Below are 21,960 nucleotides of genomic sequence, written 5' to 3' on the forward strand. Positions count from 1 at the left end.
TAAGTAAATGTATTGAATGACTTTCCACCACTGAGAAGCTTTGCTGGTAGCATTGGGACTTGTTGTTGCATGTGTGTGTGTGTTTGTGTTATAAACTACCCTGTCTGGCCTAGTCTGGCCTGTTCACTAATTAGGTCGTCTGGGACACGTCTGTGCTCAGTCCCCAGAGTGAAAACTGCATGAATGTGGTGAATCAGCATTCAGTTTTTTTGTTTGTTTTTTTTTCCTTTCCATGCACCTATATCTGGAACAAACACCCAGAAAACAGTTCTCGGTTCTGTTAAATGAAAAGGAGCAGAATACTGTTCTGTTTGCTGCCTTGTATTTGGGCTGTTGGCTCGTTAATTGGCCAGCACTGCAACTTTATTGTAGAACTTTCACTTTAAACTTTGCTTTTGAATAAATAAATACAGACTCTTCTTTACAGTAAAGTATTATGTTGCATTAATTGAGTGAAGATAGCCAACAGAAAATGGACAACTGGACAATTTACTGCATATCATTGACACTTAATTCAGCTTGACACCTGACCTACAGTAGTGCATGCATGGCAACCTAACGCCTGACACAAACTACAAGCTCCACCACCGACATGAACAACATGAGCCCAACTGAACTACAAAAACCACAATCCCTCAGCATTCCACTCCATCTCCAATAGAGCGTCGCAGTCCCGCCCCCTACCAGGGCCCAGGAAATGATTCTCCGTTCATTTTCCTCATAGACATTTCAGAAAGTATTTATTTAAAGACGTTTAAACCGCGGACAAAGCCAACTCTTGTCGTGACAAATCATGACAACAAACACAATTTTTCGGGCCAAACAAAGAATTAGAAAGTAGAAAAATACGGCAGGTTACAACACTTTTTTTGTTGTTTTTCTTCTATGTAATTATTTGTTTGGTCCAAAATATTGTGTGTGTTGTCATGATTTGTCACGACTCGAGTTGGCTTCGTACGACGCTTAAAAGGTCTTTAAATAAATACTTTTTGAAATGTCTATGGGAAAAATGCATTGTGATTCATTTCCTGGGCCTGGCGTCGTCATGAAAGGGGGCGGGACTGCGACGCTCTATAGTATACCCATCTGCTTAATGACCTGGGCTCTTCTGTCCGTCACATTCGTACCATTTACATCTGCGGAGCGATTCAGGGGTCTGGTGGTGACACTGTCGGAGGTGAGGTTTTCAGGGTTGAAACTCTAACCTAATGATCGAAAGAGCCTCACTTTGGCCATGCCCCCTTTTCAGAAAACGGCTGCACTGAGAGAGCTTTCAGACTGAATAATGGAGTGAAACAAAATGAAAAGTCAGGCTAACTCGGAACTCCACTCTGATATTTGAGCATTGTGACCTAATTTTGTATAGCCCAATTCATGTCCTTGATATTTGTTCTCTCTCTATTTAGCTTGCCATTTTGCCAACAACTGGACATCTGACGATGACACACGAAAGAAGAAGAAGCCAACATGTATTGTGTTTGTTTGCAAACTTTGCTTGCTTGCTTAGAAACGACACACAGTTTGTGACTGCAATATCAGTGCCTGTTCCCCTGTTAAATAAATGCATGGATGAAACGGAAACCTTGGAATGGACATTGCAACGTTCATACAGCAACCTGGGCGACAGGCCACTTCCGCAAACTGTGGAAGCCAATCGTAGCCATCAGAATGGAATATGAAAAACCGGAACAATCTACAATTTACAATTAAGAGCAGATTCTCCTCCATCCAGAGCAATTTACAGTAAGCAGGGTAAACACAAGGTAATACATCAAATGCATAGACAGTGTAGAGATCTAATAGGGTCATAGGTAAACCAAGAACCTATCATCAGTCTACACAAACAGAATATAGAAAAATCACACCCGTGTGAAGGGCGCTAATATATTAAAGTCTAACTCATGTTGATTAGGTGATGTAATGGTGATGTAAAACAAACGGTGCCAACACATTAAATGCCATTAACAATAAAGAGACAATATGATGTAATGATGGACAATATGACGTAAATGTTCCCTTCATTGTCAATGGCGTTTTTAAAACAAACATTGAACTAAAAACAAACATTAAACCTGTATATAGGAGCGGCTAGAGCCCCTCAAAAATAAAGAATATGTACATTGAAAATATACAAACTATAGGATGCCAGGCCAACAGATGAACCTGGCTGCTGGCATCTGACTTTGCATAAGATCGTCAAGGCAAGTGCTATGGCAAGTGCTACGGGCTAAGGTGGAGCCTGAAGAAATTAGTCTTCAGATAGAGGCCATAGACATATAAAGGTAGACGCCTCTTCCGGCTCTGGGGCGTATGTTCTCGAGACGGGGCAAAAAACCCAGAGATTCCTTGCGAAGCACAGCGGAGGCATAAGCGTGCGTCACAGAGTGCATGTTCGGGTCTGATAAGTCCCGGGCTGTGATTGGCCCGTAGTCACTTGAGTGGCAGCGTGATGTAGCGTGCCTTCCACACTTCCGGCGTACTTCTGCCCCCAGCGAAAATTGTTCCGCCCCTCCTTCGACACACATGGCTCCAAGAAACTGCAGCGGCCAATGAGACATCTATTTGTTTTAATATCTATGATAGAGAGTATACTGTATGCGTGACATCATCATCATACCTGGAAGTTATCCAACAGAAAAGTCCTATCTGATTGCATTAAATTACGTTAAACTCACTTCATACCCTCTATAGAAAATGTGTTGTACTTGTGAGCTTGTAGATTGGCAATTTTTCACTACTTATTAAACGTTTTCTAATTTTTGGAATTTCTTTGATTTGTCTTTGATTTCTTGATGAAATTACTGGGAAGAAAATCATTGAATTTTGTTTTGAAATTCATGAAAAGTTTAGCTTTTTGGGGGGAATGCTTTTTGAAAATGTTTTCAAATAATATTAAAAACAAAACCTAGGGGCGCGTTCAGAAAAAGCGCACTGTACAATGCAAACAATAGGCTAGTGCGCTCCCGGTGCGGTGTTTCCGAACGCACCCCATGAAACAATAAACAAAGGGACCCATACGAATGTGTCCACGACCCCCAAACGGGTCAGTGTTTGGAAACCAGTGGGTTAAACTATGATCCAGTTACAATGTTGTGTGCACTAAATGTGTTAGTTTGTTTCATCACTTCCAATGTCACTTTGATATTTTCTGTTTCTCCAACCGTGTATATGAGTCCTTTCCCCTGATTGGTTAAAATTGTTATCCTGACCTGAAAATGAATTTTGCGTGTATACTGAAGCTGGAGAGATCGCTGTTATTGCAATGACAGACAGGAATACAAAACTATATTTCAACAAAACATGATCACTAACAGTGCAGGGTAAATTATATTTTGGTTGAAACAAAATGTTTTTGTTATAAAATGTTAAAGCACTATTTTCTGATACATCATTGCTATGGAATGTTTCTTCAGTAACCCTTGGCAGCTGCCATTTTCAGCCAATCAGGAGAGAGCAGGCTACCAATCCATCAGCGTATTGTGTCTGCTAGCCCCTCTCGGGACCCTCCGTAAAGTTTGTTTACTTTATGTAGGCTGTAGGGTATGCATTTATCCCACGCGATATGGTATACAGATGTAAATACCCTCCGTGCTGGCCGTGCTGAAATTGGTGGTGGTGAGATGTTTCAAAAGAAGCATATATCGGCTATAGGAGACAACGGAAACGTCAGAGAATTTTTATTTGGCGCAGAAGCCGTTAAGTATTTTTTTTTTGTTTGACCGTTTTGGCTGCTCTGAAATTCTCTCTTCTTTCCTTCCTTGACTTCCTTATTAACTTCCCATTGTACCGCCTCCAGCACCGGGACTGGTTAGCTGCGCGTCCCTACGTTCCTGCCTCTGATCTGCTCTGTATTAACAGCAACAGAGTACAGAGCAGATATGTCTCTGCTCACTTCATGGTGTCATCACTTCCAAATCCACTTATAACTAGACTTATTGGATAAAACCATTCCCACCTGAAAATGCATTTTCTGTTACTAAAGGGCTGGAGAGACAGGGAGACTCGATCCTGTTTTACTGAACAAACACTATTGAGTGACTAGCAAAAAGTACTACAGCGTACAGTACCAGTACCAGAACATATTTTCAACATAAGATAGTCCACCTCTGAAAGTTATGCCTGTAATCAATATTACTGACCATGTACCACCAATGGTGGAAAGTTTAACTAGCTCTGGTCCATAGCTCTAAATGCCTTGGGCTATGGACCAGAGCTAGAGAGTAACTATAATTTACATAAGTAGGCCTACAACAGTTTTTATTTTACTTTACCATTTTCCAGTAGCCTACTTTTACTTCTACGTACTTCACTACATCTCAAGATTTTACTCAAGTAAGTTTTGAATTCCTTTGAGTACATTTTTCCTCCACACTGCATATTTATCACTGCAGCAGTTATAGGCTACACCAGTGGCTGGGCTGTGTTGTGGTGCATTGCTGTTAAACACAACACACTGTAGCCTAAAACAGACAGTCGTACAGTAACAAACAGGACAGTTATATCCTACCTTGTGGAACATGCAGCTCTCTCTCTCTCATGCACCTGTGTCTGTGCACTGTGCAGCCAGCAGTGTCTCTCGTCAGTGCGAGTCCATCTAATATGGGACCGGCGTGCACTCCTCTACGCAGGTCGGACGGTCCAGGTAGAATCAGGATGCGAGGGAGGGTGGTCTATTATTAGATCTAGATTCTATTTATCTTTTGTTTTTAAACAGACCGCACTGTAAACTGCCTAGAGGTCTACCTCTGGCCACGGCGCGGCGCATGCGCGACACGGGTTAAGCGTCAAGCCCCCTCCTCTCAGCTGTCAGCAGAGTTTTCTTTCTTCTTCTTCTTCTTTTTGTAAAGATCCCATAGCCCAAGATGGACGGTCCGAGTTGTGATTGGCTGCTTGGTTGTCCCAGACAACCCGTTGTGTACTTGTTTATATTGGGGAGACTGAATTTGATACTGGTTGAATTAAACAACAATGGTGGAAGAAAAGCTACTCTATTTGAAATACCACAGTATTAGGCTAAGATTTAATAAGATCCTCTGTTACAGTAGGGCTACAGCAGGGACCTGTAAAAAAGTAATTTTTACTTGCGTAAAAGTATTTGTATTACGATGTTTGCCCTGCATTGTAGTTTAATATTAATATTAATGTTAATGTTAATGTTAATGTTAATGTTAATGTTAATGTTAATATTAATAATAATAATAATACTTTTCAACAAAGTAGGTACGCAATAATGGTTTATATCTTCACAGAGAATAAAATAATGGAAATACACAGTGATGCAATGATCTTCTTTAATAAATGTTTACTAAAATCATAGTCTGTCTATTTAATCAATAATAAGATATTGATAATCTAGTTGCTCTGTAATTGTATTATTTAAATTTGTAAATGTGGGCAATGGTGTCTCCTAAAATGTAGTCTGCAGTAAATCAGGCTTTTTTTGTTTGTTTGTTTGTTTTTTGTTTTGTATTTTTTACCTCAAATGTAATGTAAAAAATCACACTTGTGTGAAGTGAGGGGCGCTCTTATCTTCATACATATATAGGCTACTGGAAACAAGACCGCAAGCACTTTTTTGGCGCTATCCCTTTTGGAGTGTTTGACTGTACTCTGTTGCTGTTAATACATTCTGTCCAATAAACTATTCAATCAATCAATCAATCATACATCAATCATAACATTCCGGCCAATTGGCATCCTCAATTCTCTGTCCTCACTTTTTATCCTCAATATATAGCATATATATATTGGGGCGGCAGTGGCTCAGGGGTAGAGTGACCGGATGGAAACCTCAAGGTTGCCAGCTCGAACCCGGGCTCCCCCAGAGTCAGTGTCGAAGTGTCCTTGAGCAAGACTCTGAACCCCTAATTGCTCCCGATGTGCTAGTTGGTGGTTTCCTCTGGCATCAGTGTGGGTGAATGTAATGCACAATCTCTGTAAAGCGTTTTGGATAAAGGCGCTATATAAATGCACCATTTACCATTTACGTACATTGCCCAGCCAATCAAATTATCGCTATGGGGTGCTCAGCCAATGAAATAATCGCTATGGGGTACACACAAAGCTCGGCATAGGAGGGGCTAGTGCCTCTCAAAATTGTGTTGTCAAGGCTTGGGCCGTGGCTCAGCGGTCCAGGCACCTTGGCCGATAGCCCAAGCCTGCCGCGAGTTCGACTCCCGATCCCGACGGCCTTCACTGCATGTCACCGTCACCCCACCATCTCTCTCCCCATTTCCTGTCAGCCTACTGTCTGTCCCTCTATAACAAATATAAAATAAAGGCGAAAGCCACAACAAAAAAAAACATTTTAAAATTGTGTTGTCAAAAAAAATGCCAACGTTTCAGAACCGTTGCCTGACAAACAGCTATGCCCCAATGACAGCGCGGCCGTCCCTCCGGGCTATGGGATGTATGTACTCTCATTCCATCCTCACTGCTCCAACAACCACAACAGGTGTCTTATTCATACTCATCACTTAGTATGCAGCGGACGGTGTCTCTTTACCAGCCTGCCTGACTCTCTGCAGAGAGTCATGACACAGTGCTGGAATCCAACCCCACTATGATTTGTAAGTAACTCGAGTAAACGTGGAAACCACAATATAAAATAGCCTACAAATTAAAAAAAGGTAATGTATTCAAAGTTTGACTTGAGTAAAAGTAGCCTACAAAATATTAAGTCAGCATCAAAATATACCTCAGTAGCCTATAGGGTTTGACTGGATTGCTGAATTCCCACAATGCCCATAATGCTTTAGTGCACTTCCCCCTCCTTGTGGAGAGGGGGGAGGCTGTGTGGAGTGCAGGAAGGAAGTGAGACCATTTTCATGACATTTACATGGCTTCATGAGTAAAAAAAAAAGGGAAAAAAAACATATTACACACACAAAAACCCCAGGCAAGTGTTTCTTGTGTCCTAAACATCATTAAAATAAGCTCTGGTTGCAAAATGGGTGAAGTAATATTCCAATCATGGGTGTGAATACTATTGAAGAGAAGACTTCCGCACACTCGACTTACTATAACAGCAGGTGCGTATAGGCGATATAGAGCAGCAGACGTGTAGGCACACCGCACACTGCATTTCTTTAGCATTTTTTAATAGGGCCTATTTCTAAAATAATATACATTTTGCACAGATTTTGCCCACCCATGATTGTATATAGAAGGAGGGAGACCCGCACACTGCCACTTGCTGCATGCGGTTCAAGAGCTTTTTATTTAATGTCAATAATGCAACGTTCCTCAGGCATGCCTGAGGAAGGTCGAAGGACCGAAACGTTGCATTATTGACATTGAATAAAAAGCTCTTGAACCAGCACGTGGCAGTGTCTAAAAATCTGGGCAAAATGTGGGTATTATTTTAGAAATAGGCCCTATTAAAAATGCTCTGCATGGGAACTTCTTCTTTGGTTCACCCATTCCTGGGACATGTGAGAATGGTCCAGTGAAGGCACAGTCCAGCTCATCGCCATTGCTGGCTTGTGGTGGATATCTGTATATATTGTTTGCCACGGACATACGTACACCATGAGTGGACAATAACACGTCCACCAGAAACGCATAAACAGGGGGGCACGGTGGCGCCTGCATCGATAGCGCTGTCATCTGCGTCCATACCCGAGGCGGGGTTGGCGAAAGGGCCTTTCTGTGTGGAGTTTGCATGTTCTCCCTGTGTCCCCTATATAGGGTACCTCACAAAGAACATGCAGTGATCCTGGTCTCTAAACTGCCTCTCCCTGGCCAGCCGGGGCGCCTGATGGAGGGGAAAGAAACTGGTTGGAATTACGTGTTCCTTTCGCGGTATACGTCCAACTGGGGAAACTCCCCCCTGTCAGGAGAAAAGAAGCGGCTTGGACTCGTCCTGCATATAGAAGGAAGCATGAGGTCAGTCCGTTGCTCTCCCCAGGTTGGCAGAGGGAGTGTACTGTAGCACCCTGGATTACATCAGACAATTGAGTTAAATGTGTTACAAAAATCGTGGGATAAAAATTAAGGGGAACAAAAGTGTGCTACACAAACATTAAAAGTCCATAGACTTACCATGGCTGCCAATGCCATATTATCTAATTTCAAAAGGCATTCGACGGGCAAAAAATTGACCCTTGCAGGTCTGCAACTCTATAAGAATGTACTGTAGGCCTATATCCTTACGGGCCCAATTGGTTCCATATTGACACTCTGAGTTATGGGGGCCGTCTGCTGTCGTAGGACCAAACTGGGGGTCCTTCAAATGAATACGTATGAGAACCACTGCTCTGACATATCTGTCGTATAGGTGGCCTATCGGCAAGTTCACCTGTGATCTTAACTCGGATCCAGTTCACAGGACCGTGCATCCGTGTGTCTGTCTGTGGAAAACTGATCTGTATTTTAAGGACACATCTGCGGTAGGCTATATTGGTATGTCAAACACACAGACTTCATTACTGTTCTGGCCATAAGGGTGTACATTTCAAATTGTGCTACTGTTATCTACTATATTCAAATACTATTAACATTGAGTGACTGCATGCAGTTTCTTCCAGCGGTGAAATGTCCCTTTAAATACCTCAATGTCCCATGGAAATTGTTGTACTTTTACTAATATAGTATTATGTTATTTATTATATTGCATGGGTAAAATATACCCGGGTGTACTAGTGTGTGCATTTGGGTTTAATGTTCTGAGTTTGGTATAATTATATAGCTATAGCTGCCACCCCATTAACAACACAGTTGAACAATCAATATTGTACTCACAAAAAAACCCTTTACTCTTTTTATATTAGGTTTATTAGGCCTATAGACTAATGTATAAGTGAGCATGTATATAATTTTGTGCACTCAGAGTTAGTATAGGCCAGGGTCCTGCTGAAATAAAAATGTTTAGGCTAACTTCATGAGAACCAGCTGGAGCCAATTCACAGATCATCCTTCCTAGCAGTGCGCTTGCGCACGTAAGGTGCCCCGTGCCCGTGGCCGTGGCATATAGAAAAAACAGAAGCGCTCCATCATATAGCAGCCACTACACGCTCCCCGACCGGTTCTCTCTCTCTCTCTCTCTCTCTCTCTCTCTCTCTCTCTCTCTCTGTGCGCTCCAGCCCCCCCCCCCCCCCCACACACACACACACAGACAGTCACAGTCAACACCATACGCACTATAAAACCGACTGGCGCCGGGATTATCGAGAGTGTCACGTCGAATATATCGCCTGGTGCACGCTGTGCGCCACGTCGTCTCCGATAATTAACCCACACACTTCACTTGATTTTTGTGTTGTTTAATTTATCCACATGGAGCCATTGGAGCGAGAAGGAGCTGCGGCAGCCGTGCGCTTATGATCTTGGCACGGAGGAGCGTGCAATTCTGCATCCATCCATCCATCCGTCCATCCATCCCACAGAGCAGCAGAGCAGCAGAGCAGGGCTGCTGCTTCTCACAGACAGAGCCAGGAAGGATCGAGGATAATCATTCTGATCCAACCCGACCATGGCTTCGTCTTCCAGGGACAAGGCGGTGATGTTGACCAAAGACAGCGTGAGCCTCCTGCCCTGCTTCTATTTCGTTGAGGTGCGTTTGATGATGATGATGCTCTCTCATCCCCTCTCTCTCTCTCTGTGTGTCTCTCCTCTCAGCCGTTTGCATGGTCACACTCATTTACAGGTTATTATATATACAAGGCCAATCACAGCATGTCATTGTCATGTTTAACCTACATTGTCATTGCAATTTGCAGGCAGCCAGGCAGGCTATAGTGTCCTGTCTGTCTGTCTAGTCTGTGTGTCTAAATCGGTGCACAACATGGATTGCATTGGTCACCACCACCACCAGACACGGACAAACGACACAAAGGTCCACCGTATAGTTGACGAGATTTCTGATTCTGGCACGATCTTACACACAGTAGGCTATCACGAATCGAACAGCTACAATTGACAATGGATTTGATCTCTACAGGTGAATCAGAACTATGTGCACTTATAGTAGCCTATAGGCTATAGGCTACTAATACATAAAACTACTACTACTAGCCTACTACTAATATAATACTAATAATAATAATAATAATAATAATAATAATAATAATAATAATAATAATGCAGCTGCAGTCTATATAAATATTTTGTGGAGACAAGATTGATAGTTTTTAGGCTGCCTGTGTATATAGGATAGAGGCCATGGCATGATGAGGTGGTCAGATGGGGACAGTCGTGGCTATAAGGGTGCAACAGTGAATCGAACTACTCGGTTGAAGTGATGATAAAAAGAAATGCTGATAACCGATGTGTTAAAAAAGTAATTCATTAGTAAGCAATCCATAATCCCGGCATGTCATTATAGGCAACTTTTGAAAATAGTGAAAATATCTTATATGTTGGGTCGCATTGACCCCATGTTGAGCATATGCCGGTATATTTTCAAAACACTGCATAACATTGTGCGACAAAGTATAAAACATGCATGCGGTTATTGTGTTGATAAATGTATAACATTGATTCTCTGGCTCATTGGCTGCCAAACTCAAGTTTCCAGAGTTTTTTAACAGCGGTAAACAAGTCCTATTGCCCTGACCAAGATGGACACTCCATAGACTCCTGTAATGACCGCGATCTTTGGCCGCATTTCTCTGAATCCTTTCTCAGATTGAGGTGATAAAAACCGGGATGTTAGCGACTCCTTACTTACTAAAATCTAAATCGTTGCTAACTCGCGGTTACAAAATTAACGCTTCGGATGACTTATGGAATTGACGGTATAGCCAAAGAAATAGCTTAGGCGATTTTGCTTATGGTTCACTGTGGGGTGAACAGTGGTGAGATAATGGAGACAGAGGTGACATGATAAAGACAGAGGTGACATGTTGGAGACATGTTGGAGACAGAGGAGACATGTTGGAGACAGAGGTGACATGTTGGAGACAGTGCTGACATGTTGGAGACAGTGCTGACACGTTGGAGACAGTGCTGACATGATAAAGACAGAGGTGACATGTTGGAGACAGTGGTGACATGATAAAGACAGAGGTGACATGTTGGAGACAGTGGTATAGCCAAAGAAATAGCGTAGGCGATTTTGTTTATGGTTCACTGTGGGGTGAACAGTGGTGAGATAATGGAGACAGAGGTGACATGATAAAGACAGAGGTGACATGTTGGAGACAGAGGAGACATGTTGGAGACAGTGCTGACATGTTGGAGACAGTGCTGACACGTTGGAGACAGTGCTAACATGATAAAGACAGAGGTGACATGTTGGAGACAGTGGTGACATGATAAAGACAGAGGTGACATGTTGGAGACAGTGGTGACATGATAAAGACAGAGGTGACATGTTGGAGACAGTGGTGACATGATAAAGACAGAGGTGACATGTTGGAGACAGTGCTGCTGACACGTTGGAGACAGACAGACAGACAGACAGACAGACAGACAGACAGACAGACAGACACAATCAATCTTTATTGATACCGCAAGAGAAATTGGAGTAGCAGTATATGAGACACAGGACAGATACAGATAGGGGTATAAGTGAGCAAGTGGATCGCCTATTTTCCGCGCACGACACCGTCACGGGGCAAAATATAAACGGGGCTCGAGACTGTTGCACATTGCACTGCCAGGCGGGTTATCCACGCTCCAGTTCACTCCTCCAGCCTGTGGGGAACAGAATCAAATTGTCATCATGCATCACGGGTTTGCATTGGAAATGAAGCATTTTTATTCCTATTAGCTCTGCCCCTCAATGCGGGGCCCGTGGGACCCCCCCCCCCCCCCCCCAACCCCCCCCCCCAACCCCCCAGGGGTCCTCGGGGGGGGGGGGGGTGGGGGGGGGGGGGGGGGTCCAGGTGGTCTCCATCTAAATGATTTATAGTTGGGAACCAAATGGACCATTAAGGGCCTTTTAAGATGTGACGTGATACAAGTGACGCTCGGTTCAGTGGGAATACCTGGTGACCACAGACAGACAACTCGCCTCTCATTGAAAATGAACGGCAATTGCTCCTCATCTGAAAAGCCATTACAGTTCTGTAACTCTGAGAGTGTGCAAATGGAACCAAATGGACCTGTATAAGGGTTTATTTGGTTCCATTTCTACACAATTTTACAGTGTAGATTGTGGTCCTAGAGATACAAAAAAAGGAAAGCTTGTGTGAAATGGGAGTCGCTTGGGCTTGATTGATTGATTGATTGATTGATTACTTAATTAGTCAGAAATGTAAACCTACCTGTATGTAATGCATATCAAACAGTCACAGTGGCATGGGTGGCAGTGGCTCAGGGGTAGAGTGACCGGTAGAACGACCGGATGGGAACCGTGAGGTTCCCAGTTTGATGCCGCGGGCTCCCCCAGAGTTAGTGTCGAAGTTGTCCTTCAGCAAGACTCTGAACCCCTAATTGCTCCCGATGTGCAGGTTGGTGACTTGCATGGTTTCCTCCGCCATCGGTGTATGAATGGGTGAATATAATACACAATTTATTTAAAGCGCTTTGGATAAAAGCGCTGTATGAATTCGCAATTTACCATTTACCAAATCGGGGTCCTTGGAAGAAAAACGATTGAGAATCACTGCCAATCCAAACAGTCCCTCTCTCCCTGACAAGCGTTGGGGCGATTCTCTGATGTAATGCATCGCACTCACATGAATACGCCATCTGAAGAGCAGCCGTTCCCAAGCTTTTGTGGATCACGGCTAGGCCTAGTCACAATTATTACACAATCACCTAATCTCTAATTATTTGAGATAATCGCAATTATTTTTTTGCATAATCGTCAATCGTTTCCATGTTGAAAATGTATTTTCAATAATCTTTCAAAAATTGCGGAAATAGCAGATCTACAAGCTTACAAGATGTCGTGACGTGATTCTAGCAATTAGTTGTGTGACAACAAGTACTATAGACGAATAACAGTTTAAGTCTTCATAATGTATAAATTATGGATAAGGGGTCAGGACAACTAGGCGTTTTCGTGGAGGGGTCAGAATAAAATTTGGACTTAAACTCTTATCTGTCTATAGTAGCCTATACTTTTGTCAGCTTACATTTGTAATCATGACAGCCCTAATCACGGCCCACTTTAAAATCTCGGAGCTGTCCGTCTGGTGTTAAGTGGTCAGATGGATGGGTGGTCAGATGGATGGGTGGTCAGATGGATGGGCCGCATGCATTTCCAGAGGACGTGTTTTTGTGTTCTGGCTTGGATCAATGAAACCAACTAACATTAATGAATTGCATTTTTATAGCGTTTTTCCAAGTGCTCAAAGCGCTTTACAATGGTTCATTCATTCATACATTGAGAGGTGAAGTGGCGAACAGTCGACGCCAGCGTCATCACTTCCCACATTCAGACACCAATGGTGGCGAGCTCACACCGACCAACTCATTGGAGGCAATGTAGGGTTCAGTGTCTTGCCCAAGGACACTTCGACATGTGAGGAGCCGGGATTCGAACCAACGACCCAGGGATCATTGGACGACCTGCTCTACCTCCTGAGCCACAGCCGCCACATTGTATACTTTAACCACTGTCTCTAACCCCAATGCAATGCCCCCCATTGTGGAGGGAACATTTGCCAGAAAAAACAGATCTACAAACTCGCAAATGTGTCGCAATGCATCGTTCGCAACGCATTGTGAGCTTGCAGATCTGCTATTTCTGGCAAAGAGATTTGGTATGGAAGGAAATAAGCACAGACTAAGGCCTCACTCACACTTTCGCATCTAGCATACAACATTGTTGGATGCTATGTGACTCCCATTGGAAATGAATTGCGAGCTTGCATCAGTAAACAAGTCTCAGTCATGCATCAGCTATACAACAATCTGTTGTGAAGGTCTGAGTGAGGCCTAAGTACTCAGGTGTGTTTCAACAAGTAGCCTATAGAGGATTTAAGTGGTAAAGTTCGGTATCACAAAGAAAATAAACATGAATCATCATGAAATCGTGAAAATGGATTATTAGGTTTTAACATGAATGTTGTGTGTTAGTGTTTTAGTGATTATTTTGGGGGGGCCGCACGTGCAATGTCAATCATGGCCTTTTATGCAATTTACAATTTAGGCATTTAGTAGTCGCTCTTAAAGGAGAATTCCATGCTAGAAGGCTTTCTTACCTTTATTTGTAGTTGTTACGTCCCCACCAAAGAGGTCCAGGTGTTATTTTGTGCAAAAGCTCCTTATTGGCTATTTCCCCTACCATAAGCCCTAAATGAATTGCATTGAATTGAATGGGGCTATGGGGTGTTGTGCTAATTCGCTTATTTCCATCGCTCAAAATTAATATTTTTTTGTATATATCCTCTCTTCATAATGTAAATAGTATCCCAAGCGGCACACTTTACTACTTATTTCGATGGAAATAAGCGAATTAGCACAAAACCCCATAGCCCCATTCAATTCCCATTCAATTCAATGCAATTCATTGAGGGCTTATGATAGGGGAAATAGCCAATAAGGAGTTTTTGCACAAAAAAAACACCTGGACCTCTTTGGTGGGGACCAAATGGAATTCTCCTTTAATAGCTCTTTGTATCTCTAATCCAGAGTGATTTACAGTAAGCAAGAACACCACAACATCAAATGCATAGAAATTGTCAACTAGGACGATAAGTAAACAAAGAACAGTGCAATAACAGTACAATGAAACTATAAGTATACACTACTATAGAATGCTATGTCTACATCATATGCTGTCTATTCTAAATGCTATCATGCCACGTTAACACATTTCACTGTGGACCCCCTAGAGTCCGCTCAAGTGTGAATAATAATAATAACAGCTTATAGGCTTATAGGCTACAGTAAGTCAGTGTAAGTGTATCACATTGCATCCATCTGACAGATTCCATATCATGCGTTAGTATGGCACACGGTGGAAGAATGTGTGTGTGTGTGTGTGTGTTCTCTCAGCAGTGCATTTCTAGCAACAGTAGGGGGCTTGTAAACTAGGTCAGCACTGAACCATGATTCAATTCAATGCTGGATTATTATGCACGCACGCACACACGCACACGCACACACACACACACACACACACACACACACACACACACACACACACACACACACACACACACACACACACACACACACACACACACACACACACACACACACACACACACACACACACACACACATCAGCTCTTTGGTATGGTCGAGGTGCAACAACAGCAGTGATTCTCGACCTTTTTCATTTCAAGGACCCCCCCCCCCCACACACACACACACTTTGATATACATTTTTTATTTACATATTCTATATATTTTTTCTGCAATGGGACCATATAATCTGCACTGTGAAATCGTCAGTGTTTATTTGGTATAAAATGCTGCATTTATATATATGATTGGCTTTATCCAAAGCGCTTTACAATGTGCAATGACATCACATTGACGGCAGAGAACACCGACCTGCTCATCAGGGGCAGCTAAGCTGAATTCCAATACCCAACATCTCAGCCACTCGCTCACTCCAGCATGACGGTGTTACGGTGGAGTTGGTGAATTGCTGAAGTGACAATTGTGTTGTGTAGGCCAGGGGTTCTCAAAGTTTTTGGCCGGGGACCCCCGGAAATGCTTTGGCAATGTCTCTGGACCCCCGCCCCGCCCCCTCCCGACCCCCAATATAAATTGACTGCTACAATAACCTTAAACCATTTTGGGCGGGAACCCCTTTTGGTGTTTTAAGCATTGTTATAATTTAGCTATTGAAAAATAGCAGATCTACAAGCTCATAGCTACGAGCTTGTAGGTCTGCTATTTTTTTTTTTTTTAAATAATTTGGGGACCCCCTAAAATAATTTGGCGACCCCCCGAGGGGTCGCGACCCACGGGTTGAGAACCCCTGGTGTAGGCCATCACATAACGTCAGTGTCCGAACGTAAATCATTGAGTTCAACTTAACTGTATTTAGACCTGAGGCCGATTCTACAAATGTGACTAAATTTGACTGAGGGACTGCCATTGGATTTTTTTGAATTTTCGTTTGAAAGGTTCACTTCTGTGGTCTCTAACATTACACCTAGCTACATGTTTAAGCATTTATTTCATATTTACATGTCGATTTCAGCTCTGACACTTATTTCATGACAGTTTTCTGATAAACCACTGTTTCTATGTCAGTGGTTCTCAAACTATTTCATGTCAAGGACCCCTAGAATTATATGTATTTGGCCTCCAGCCTCCATCTCAAAATATGTTGTTCCATGCAGCAGGGACTCTGAAAGGATATATATTCCAAATTTGCACCACATTTTCACGATTTAAAAAAAAATAGCAGACCTACAAGCTCGGAGCGCGGCACTCGGTGCCGTGCTACGAGCTTGTAGATCTGCTATTTGACAATAGCTAAAGTATAACATAATACTTAAAACACCAAAAGGGGTTCCCGCCCAAAATGGGTTAATTCAGGCCAAGTATTGAAAGAGCTCCGTGTAAGTTATGTGAAGTCCACAAGATGGTCTCATATGTCGGCAGGTCACCAAATTCACTGTAACACCGCCATTTTTTACTATTTTGAAAAACCTTTTAAAATTGTTCAACTAGCCAATCTACACAGACACGTTGTGAGCTTGTAGATCGGCAATTTGAACTATTTTAAAAGGTTTTTCAAAATAGTAAAAAAAAAAAGGCAAATAAGTTTAGGGGGCAAATTAAAAATGTGGCTGAAATGTGTTTGGTCGAATATACTACTACTAACAGGCCTACCAGTGGCGTGCACAGATAGACACTAGGGGGTGCTAGAGCACCCCCTGCCCTTTTGGCAATGTGCCCTTTTGAAAAAAAATGAACTTTTTTTTTTTTTTTTTTTTGATTTTTCAAAAATAGCAGACCTACAAGCTCGTAGCGCGCCACTCGGTGGCGCGCTATGAGCTTGTAGATCTGCTATTTTTCAATAGCTAAAGCATAACATAATGCTAACACCAAAAGGGGTTCCCGCCCCAAAATGGATTAAGGCAACCGGCCGGTTCCACGCGCTGCACAAGGTGCCCTTTTTTAACTTGAGCACCTGCCCCTCTAAATGTCTGTGCACGCCACTGCCGACACCCTATATTCCCAAAACCCAACCCTAAACCTCACATGAAGCCACAGGTTAGTTTTAACCTGCCATGGGTTAGTTTTAACCTGCCCTGCATGTCGGGAGCCACGGGTTAGTTTTAACCTGCCATGGGTTAGTTTTAACCTGCCCTGCATGTCGGGAGCCACGGGTTAGTTTTAACCTGCCATGGGTTAGTTTTAACCTGCCCTGCATGTCGGGAGCCACGGGTTAGTTTTAACCTGCCATGGGTTAGTTTTAACCTGCCCTGCATGTCGGGAGCCACGGGTTAGTTTTAACCTGCCATGGGTTAGTTTTAACCTGCCCTGCATGTCGGGAGCCACGGGTTAGTTTTAACCTGCCATGGGTTAGTTTTAACCTGCCCTGCATGTCGGGAGCCACGGGTTAGTTTTAACCTGCCATGGGTTAGTTTTAACCTGCCCTGCATGTCGGGAGCCACGGGTTAGTTTTAACCTGCCACGGGTTAGTTTTAACCTGCCCTGCATGTCGGGAGCCACGGGTTAGTTTTAACCTGCCACGGGTTAGTTTTAACCTGCCATGGGTTAGTTTTAACCTGCCCTGCATGTCGGGAGCCACAGGTTAGTTTTAACCTGCCATGGGTTAGTTTTAACCTGCCCTGCATGTCGGGAGCCACGGGTTAGTTTTAACCTGCCATGGGTTAGTTTTAACCTGCCCTGCATGTCGGGAGCCACGGGTTAGTTTTAACCTGCCATGGGTTAGTTTTAACCTGCCCTGCATGTCGGGAGCCACGGGTTAGTTTTAACCTGCCACGGGTTAGTTTTAACCTGCCATGGGTTAGTTTTAACCTGCCCTGCATGTCGGGAGCCACGGGTTAGTTTTAACCTGCCATGGGTTAGTTTTAACCTGCCGTGCATGTCGGGAGCCACGGGTTAGTTTTAACCTGCCATGGGTTAGTTTTAACCTGCCCTGCATGTCGGGAGCCACGGGTTAGTTTTAACCCGCAGCACGGCCGGGTTAGTTGTAACTGGCAGCGCCAGTACAATTGAGTACTCAAGTACAATTCCACAGTAACAAAGCTGGAGTTGGGGATCCAACAGGGAATCTTCCTGGTGTCTCATCCATCTTAAAATGTTTTCCAGAGTCAGACAGCTGCGCGTATGCGCGCGCGCGCGCGTGTGTGTGTGTGTGTGTGTGTGTGTGTGGCCAAGTCACTTATTTTCAGCTGTTTTTCCCGCAGACTCACCAACATTTAAAAACTAGTTCACTAAATCACGTGGCGTTGTTATTGTTGTTTGTCTGCTGGGAAAACATATTGTGCTTAGACTGCGAGCCTATGAGTATTGAAGTGGAAATATTGGTGCCTACAGCTCTAATTCTGTCATCTTTTTTAAGTTGCGCAGATGTTCAGATGTTCTGTCCGTGTCACAGATGAAACATGTTTTTTTCCGGTGGAAGCCTTGTATGACCAAAACCATTCCTTTTTCAAAAATGGTTTTCGAAAACTGGCAGAAAAAGACTCGCTCGCTGCATGAACAACTAGAAAAAGTGCCCTTCTGGGCACAGGTCTCCACCAGGAGGATAGGACTGTGTGTGATGTTTGGCAAAATGTTTAGGAGTAATATAAACATGTTTGTTTGTTTTTTGCAACAATTAGGAGGATAGAATTCTGGATGAGCAGGACATGTGCAGCATTTTGAACAAAACAGGCCACTCCTGAAAACTTTGGAAGGCAATGTTAGCCAATCAGTGTAGAATCTGAGAAATCCAACAGACTCGTCTTGATCACATGACTACAGAGATCGTGTGTACCGATTTGCGTGAGATTTGGATGAAATCTGTGCGACTAACATAAGCAATGTGTTTAGCAGAAATCGGCCTCATGGTGGCGCTATAACCGGCAGATGTGGAGGGATGCAGGGAAAATGTTTTTCCATGGCCTCTAGGGAGTGCGCATACATAAGTTGTATACAGATTGATGCAGTTATAGCTAAAAACAGGAATTGGCCTGTTATAGCGCCACCATGAGGCTGATTTGTAAAATAATGAGTGGCATGTCGTCCTCGGCCTAGTGGAAATGTGCGTGTATAATTTCACGGAAATTGCACACTGTTTTTGTGATTTGTGGCATTTTGTTCGAAACGGACCATTCATGTGAGCTTTGGAAGCCAATATTAGCCAATCAGGATGGAAGATGGGAAATGGTGCAAATCCGTGTTGATCACATGACTATGTAGATAGTGTATACCGAATTGTGTGATGTATGGATAAAATGTGTACGGGTAATCTACAGAAATGTGTTATGCCTAAATCGGCCTCATGGTGGCGCTATAACAGGCCGTTGAGGAATATTTGGGGCAGAGGTTCATCGTTGGCATCCATGGAGTGTGTGTGCACAGTTTGGCATGGATCAGGCCAACGGTGCCGGAGATTAGCTGATAACGGACGGACGGAAGGACGGAAGGAAGGACACACACACACACACACACACACACACGGACGGAGTGCAAAACATACTCTCTCCCCATGCCTTCGGCCTGGTGGAGACAATTAATGAAAACTCCTTAGACTGACACTTAGGACCCATTTAGGCCTGATGTCGAAATTTAAAAAAGTATTTTTAAAATGTATTTTTTTCTGAAAAACCTCATGTTTCTATATCAGTGGTTCTCAATATTTCATGTCAAGGACCCCGAAAATGATATGTAATTGGCCACCGAGTCACCGACCCCATCTGAAAATATGTAGTTCCAGGGACTCCCCCAGAAGCAAAGATTTGAGTTAAAAACGTTCGCTCTGAAAGAATATATATTCAAAGATTTGCCCCACATTTTCACGATTTTTCAAAAATAGCAGACCTACAAGCTCGTAGCGAGCCACTCGGTGGCGCGCTATGAGCTTGTAGACCAAAAGGGGTTCCCGCCCAGAATGGGTTAAGAAAATAGAATGTATTTTATTTGTGTATGATAAAGTGCTCTGTGCTCATGGTGAGTTAAAATTAGCAAACGTTTTGGTACTGGACCTTCGTCAGTGCTTCTGAGAGAGTCTTTTTCTGCCAGTTTCTTTGTTTTTGAGACCACCGCACCTGCAGTAAACCTGGAACAAAGGACGAAGAAAGCCACAAGCGTCTCCCCAGTTCTTTAAAAGTGGTTTTGGTCAGTTAACCAATCTACAAACTCGGAGATTGGTGTCTCATTGTGACACATTGTGGGATTGCTATTTTCACTACATTTGTGCGACACTCTTGTATGATGAAGTCGGACATTAATGTACGTAAGAAGGCATAGCATAGCATGGAGATACGAGGTTTCTTCCCGATGGCAACGATATTATTCCTCAATTGATTTTTACTGTGGGCTTATTCTGCCAGTTTATTATGGGCAATGCAAAAGGTTCAGTCTCAGTGTGATTGTGTGAAGCTATTTGAGAATCATTGGCCCCTTGAGTGCATTGGAAAAGTTCTTGTTCTTCTGCCGTATTATGCATCATTGTGTCCTTATAGTTTGCAGAATATTCATGGCACAATCCCTTACGGTAAAGTGTACATAAATAAATACCATTTCCAGTATATTTCCGGGGCATTTTGCAGTGAGTACTGCCGGGGGAAGATATACTCCACGAGTCGTCCTTCCAGAAAAAAAAGAATGTCTATGGAATGGTTATTGCGAAAAAACTGTGAAAGATTATATCAAAAAATGTTATTGCATTACCGTAGTTACACAATCCAGCATTTGCGTCATTTTCAATTTTAGCATTGGCTATTCAAAAATCACACTCGTGTGAAGTGAGGGGTCCCCACTGTATTTATATCGGCCACATGACGCCTAAACAAACATTAAAGTCCATATTTGGCTGGCTCTACAGTTCTCTCTAAAGTGCTCAACAAACATTGCAATATCCTCAAAGTCCAGATACTTGGCTGGCAAACGACGTCATAAGTTCTCTAAACAAGCATACAAAAATCCCACTAGACTTGGCTGCCACATGACAGGGCTAGCGCTCCTCAACAGTAGCATAATTATGCTCGCAAGTACAGCTGCTATTTTTGAGCATGTTTCTAATTCTTGAAAGTATGAGAACAACTGATTTAGAAGGCGTTTGTATAGAATCTGCCTCAGATCTTAATGCATCTTAGAGGTAAAAATCACACCCGTGTGAAGTGAGGGGCGCTCTTGTCATCGTACAATTTACATCATATTTGGCGGACATTTGACCTAATTTGTCAATGGCAAATATGAGACGTGTGGGGACAAAAGCTGTATATAGGAGGGGCTAGCGCCCCTCAAAAATAATTTGAGGACTCATTCCATCGCTGGGGAGAAGTGTGTGTGTGTGTGTGTGTGTGTGTGTGTGTGTGTGTGTGTGTGTGTGTGTGTGTGTGTGTGTGTGTGTGATTTTATTTACGTGTCTGACTGCCTTTTGCAGCCCATCCCTTAGGACTAGTAGCATTCCAAATGTGCTATTGCCATTGAGAATGCATTGGGCGTGTCTCCACAGTAAGCTGAATTATAAAAAGTGTGAATGGAGTTTCTAGGTGAAAGTGCTTTTTTGACGTGCCATTGAGCCCCATTGTGAATTTCTCAAATTTGAAAGCACTATATTTCTGTCATAATTTCTCCCCCCTCCCTATTCCAAAGCCCCCCCAGGTACATTATATATTTAAACTATTTTCAGCAATGGTACACTTATATTTTCAGTGGGTAGATCTTGTTGAGCTGGTCATTTTGAAAGTAGATCTCACGTCATAAATGTGTGGGCACCCCTGCCTTACGGGATTATTCAGACACAATTTACAGTACAATATATTTCCTGTGCCAACACGTTGACACCAAAATATTAAACAAAAGTAAATATCATAATATAGAGACTAGAGTGGAGGGCGAGAGAGAGAGAGAGAGAGAGAGAGAGAGAGAGAGAGAGAGAAAAGAACACAAGGAGATAATGTCAGTTTGCAGAATGAC

The 21,960-nt window shown here is 43.1% G+C and overlaps 2 protein-coding genes across 4 annotated transcripts in view; one reads left to right on the forward strand and one right to left on the reverse strand.

Annotated features, from left to right (window-relative positions):
• plppr5b (phospholipid phosphatase related 5b) overlaps positions 1-21,960 on the reverse strand; it is a gene marked incomplete at its 5' end in the record, with an annotated part of 206,257 nt that overhangs the window by 184,041 nt on the left and 256 nt on the right. For 2 of the 3 annotated variants that reach the window (XM_079490196.1, XM_079490193.1), the window contains one exon: positions 4,508-4,771. The exons of the other annotated variant lie outside the window; for it this stretch is intronic. Of the gene's footprint in view, positions 1-4,507; positions 4,772-21,960 lie in introns of those variants that run through there. 3 annotated transcript variants of the gene reach the window in all.
• The window catches only part of plppr4b (phospholipid phosphatase related 4b), a gene marked incomplete at both ends in the record, with an annotated part of 63,777 nt that continues 51,289 nt past the window's right edge, over positions 9,473-21,960 (forward strand). The window contains one exon of the mRNA XM_079489259.1: positions 9,473-9,553. Within this exon, the coding sequence (XP_079345385.1) occupies positions 9,473-9,553 (81 nt within the window). The remainder of the gene's footprint in view (positions 9,554-21,960) is intronic.

The sequence above is a fragment of the Electrona antarctica genome (assembly GCF_951216825.1).
Source record: "Electrona antarctica genome assembly, chromosome: 20".
Lineage (NCBI taxonomy): Eukaryota > Metazoa > Chordata > Actinopteri > Myctophiformes > Myctophidae > Electrona > Electrona antarctica.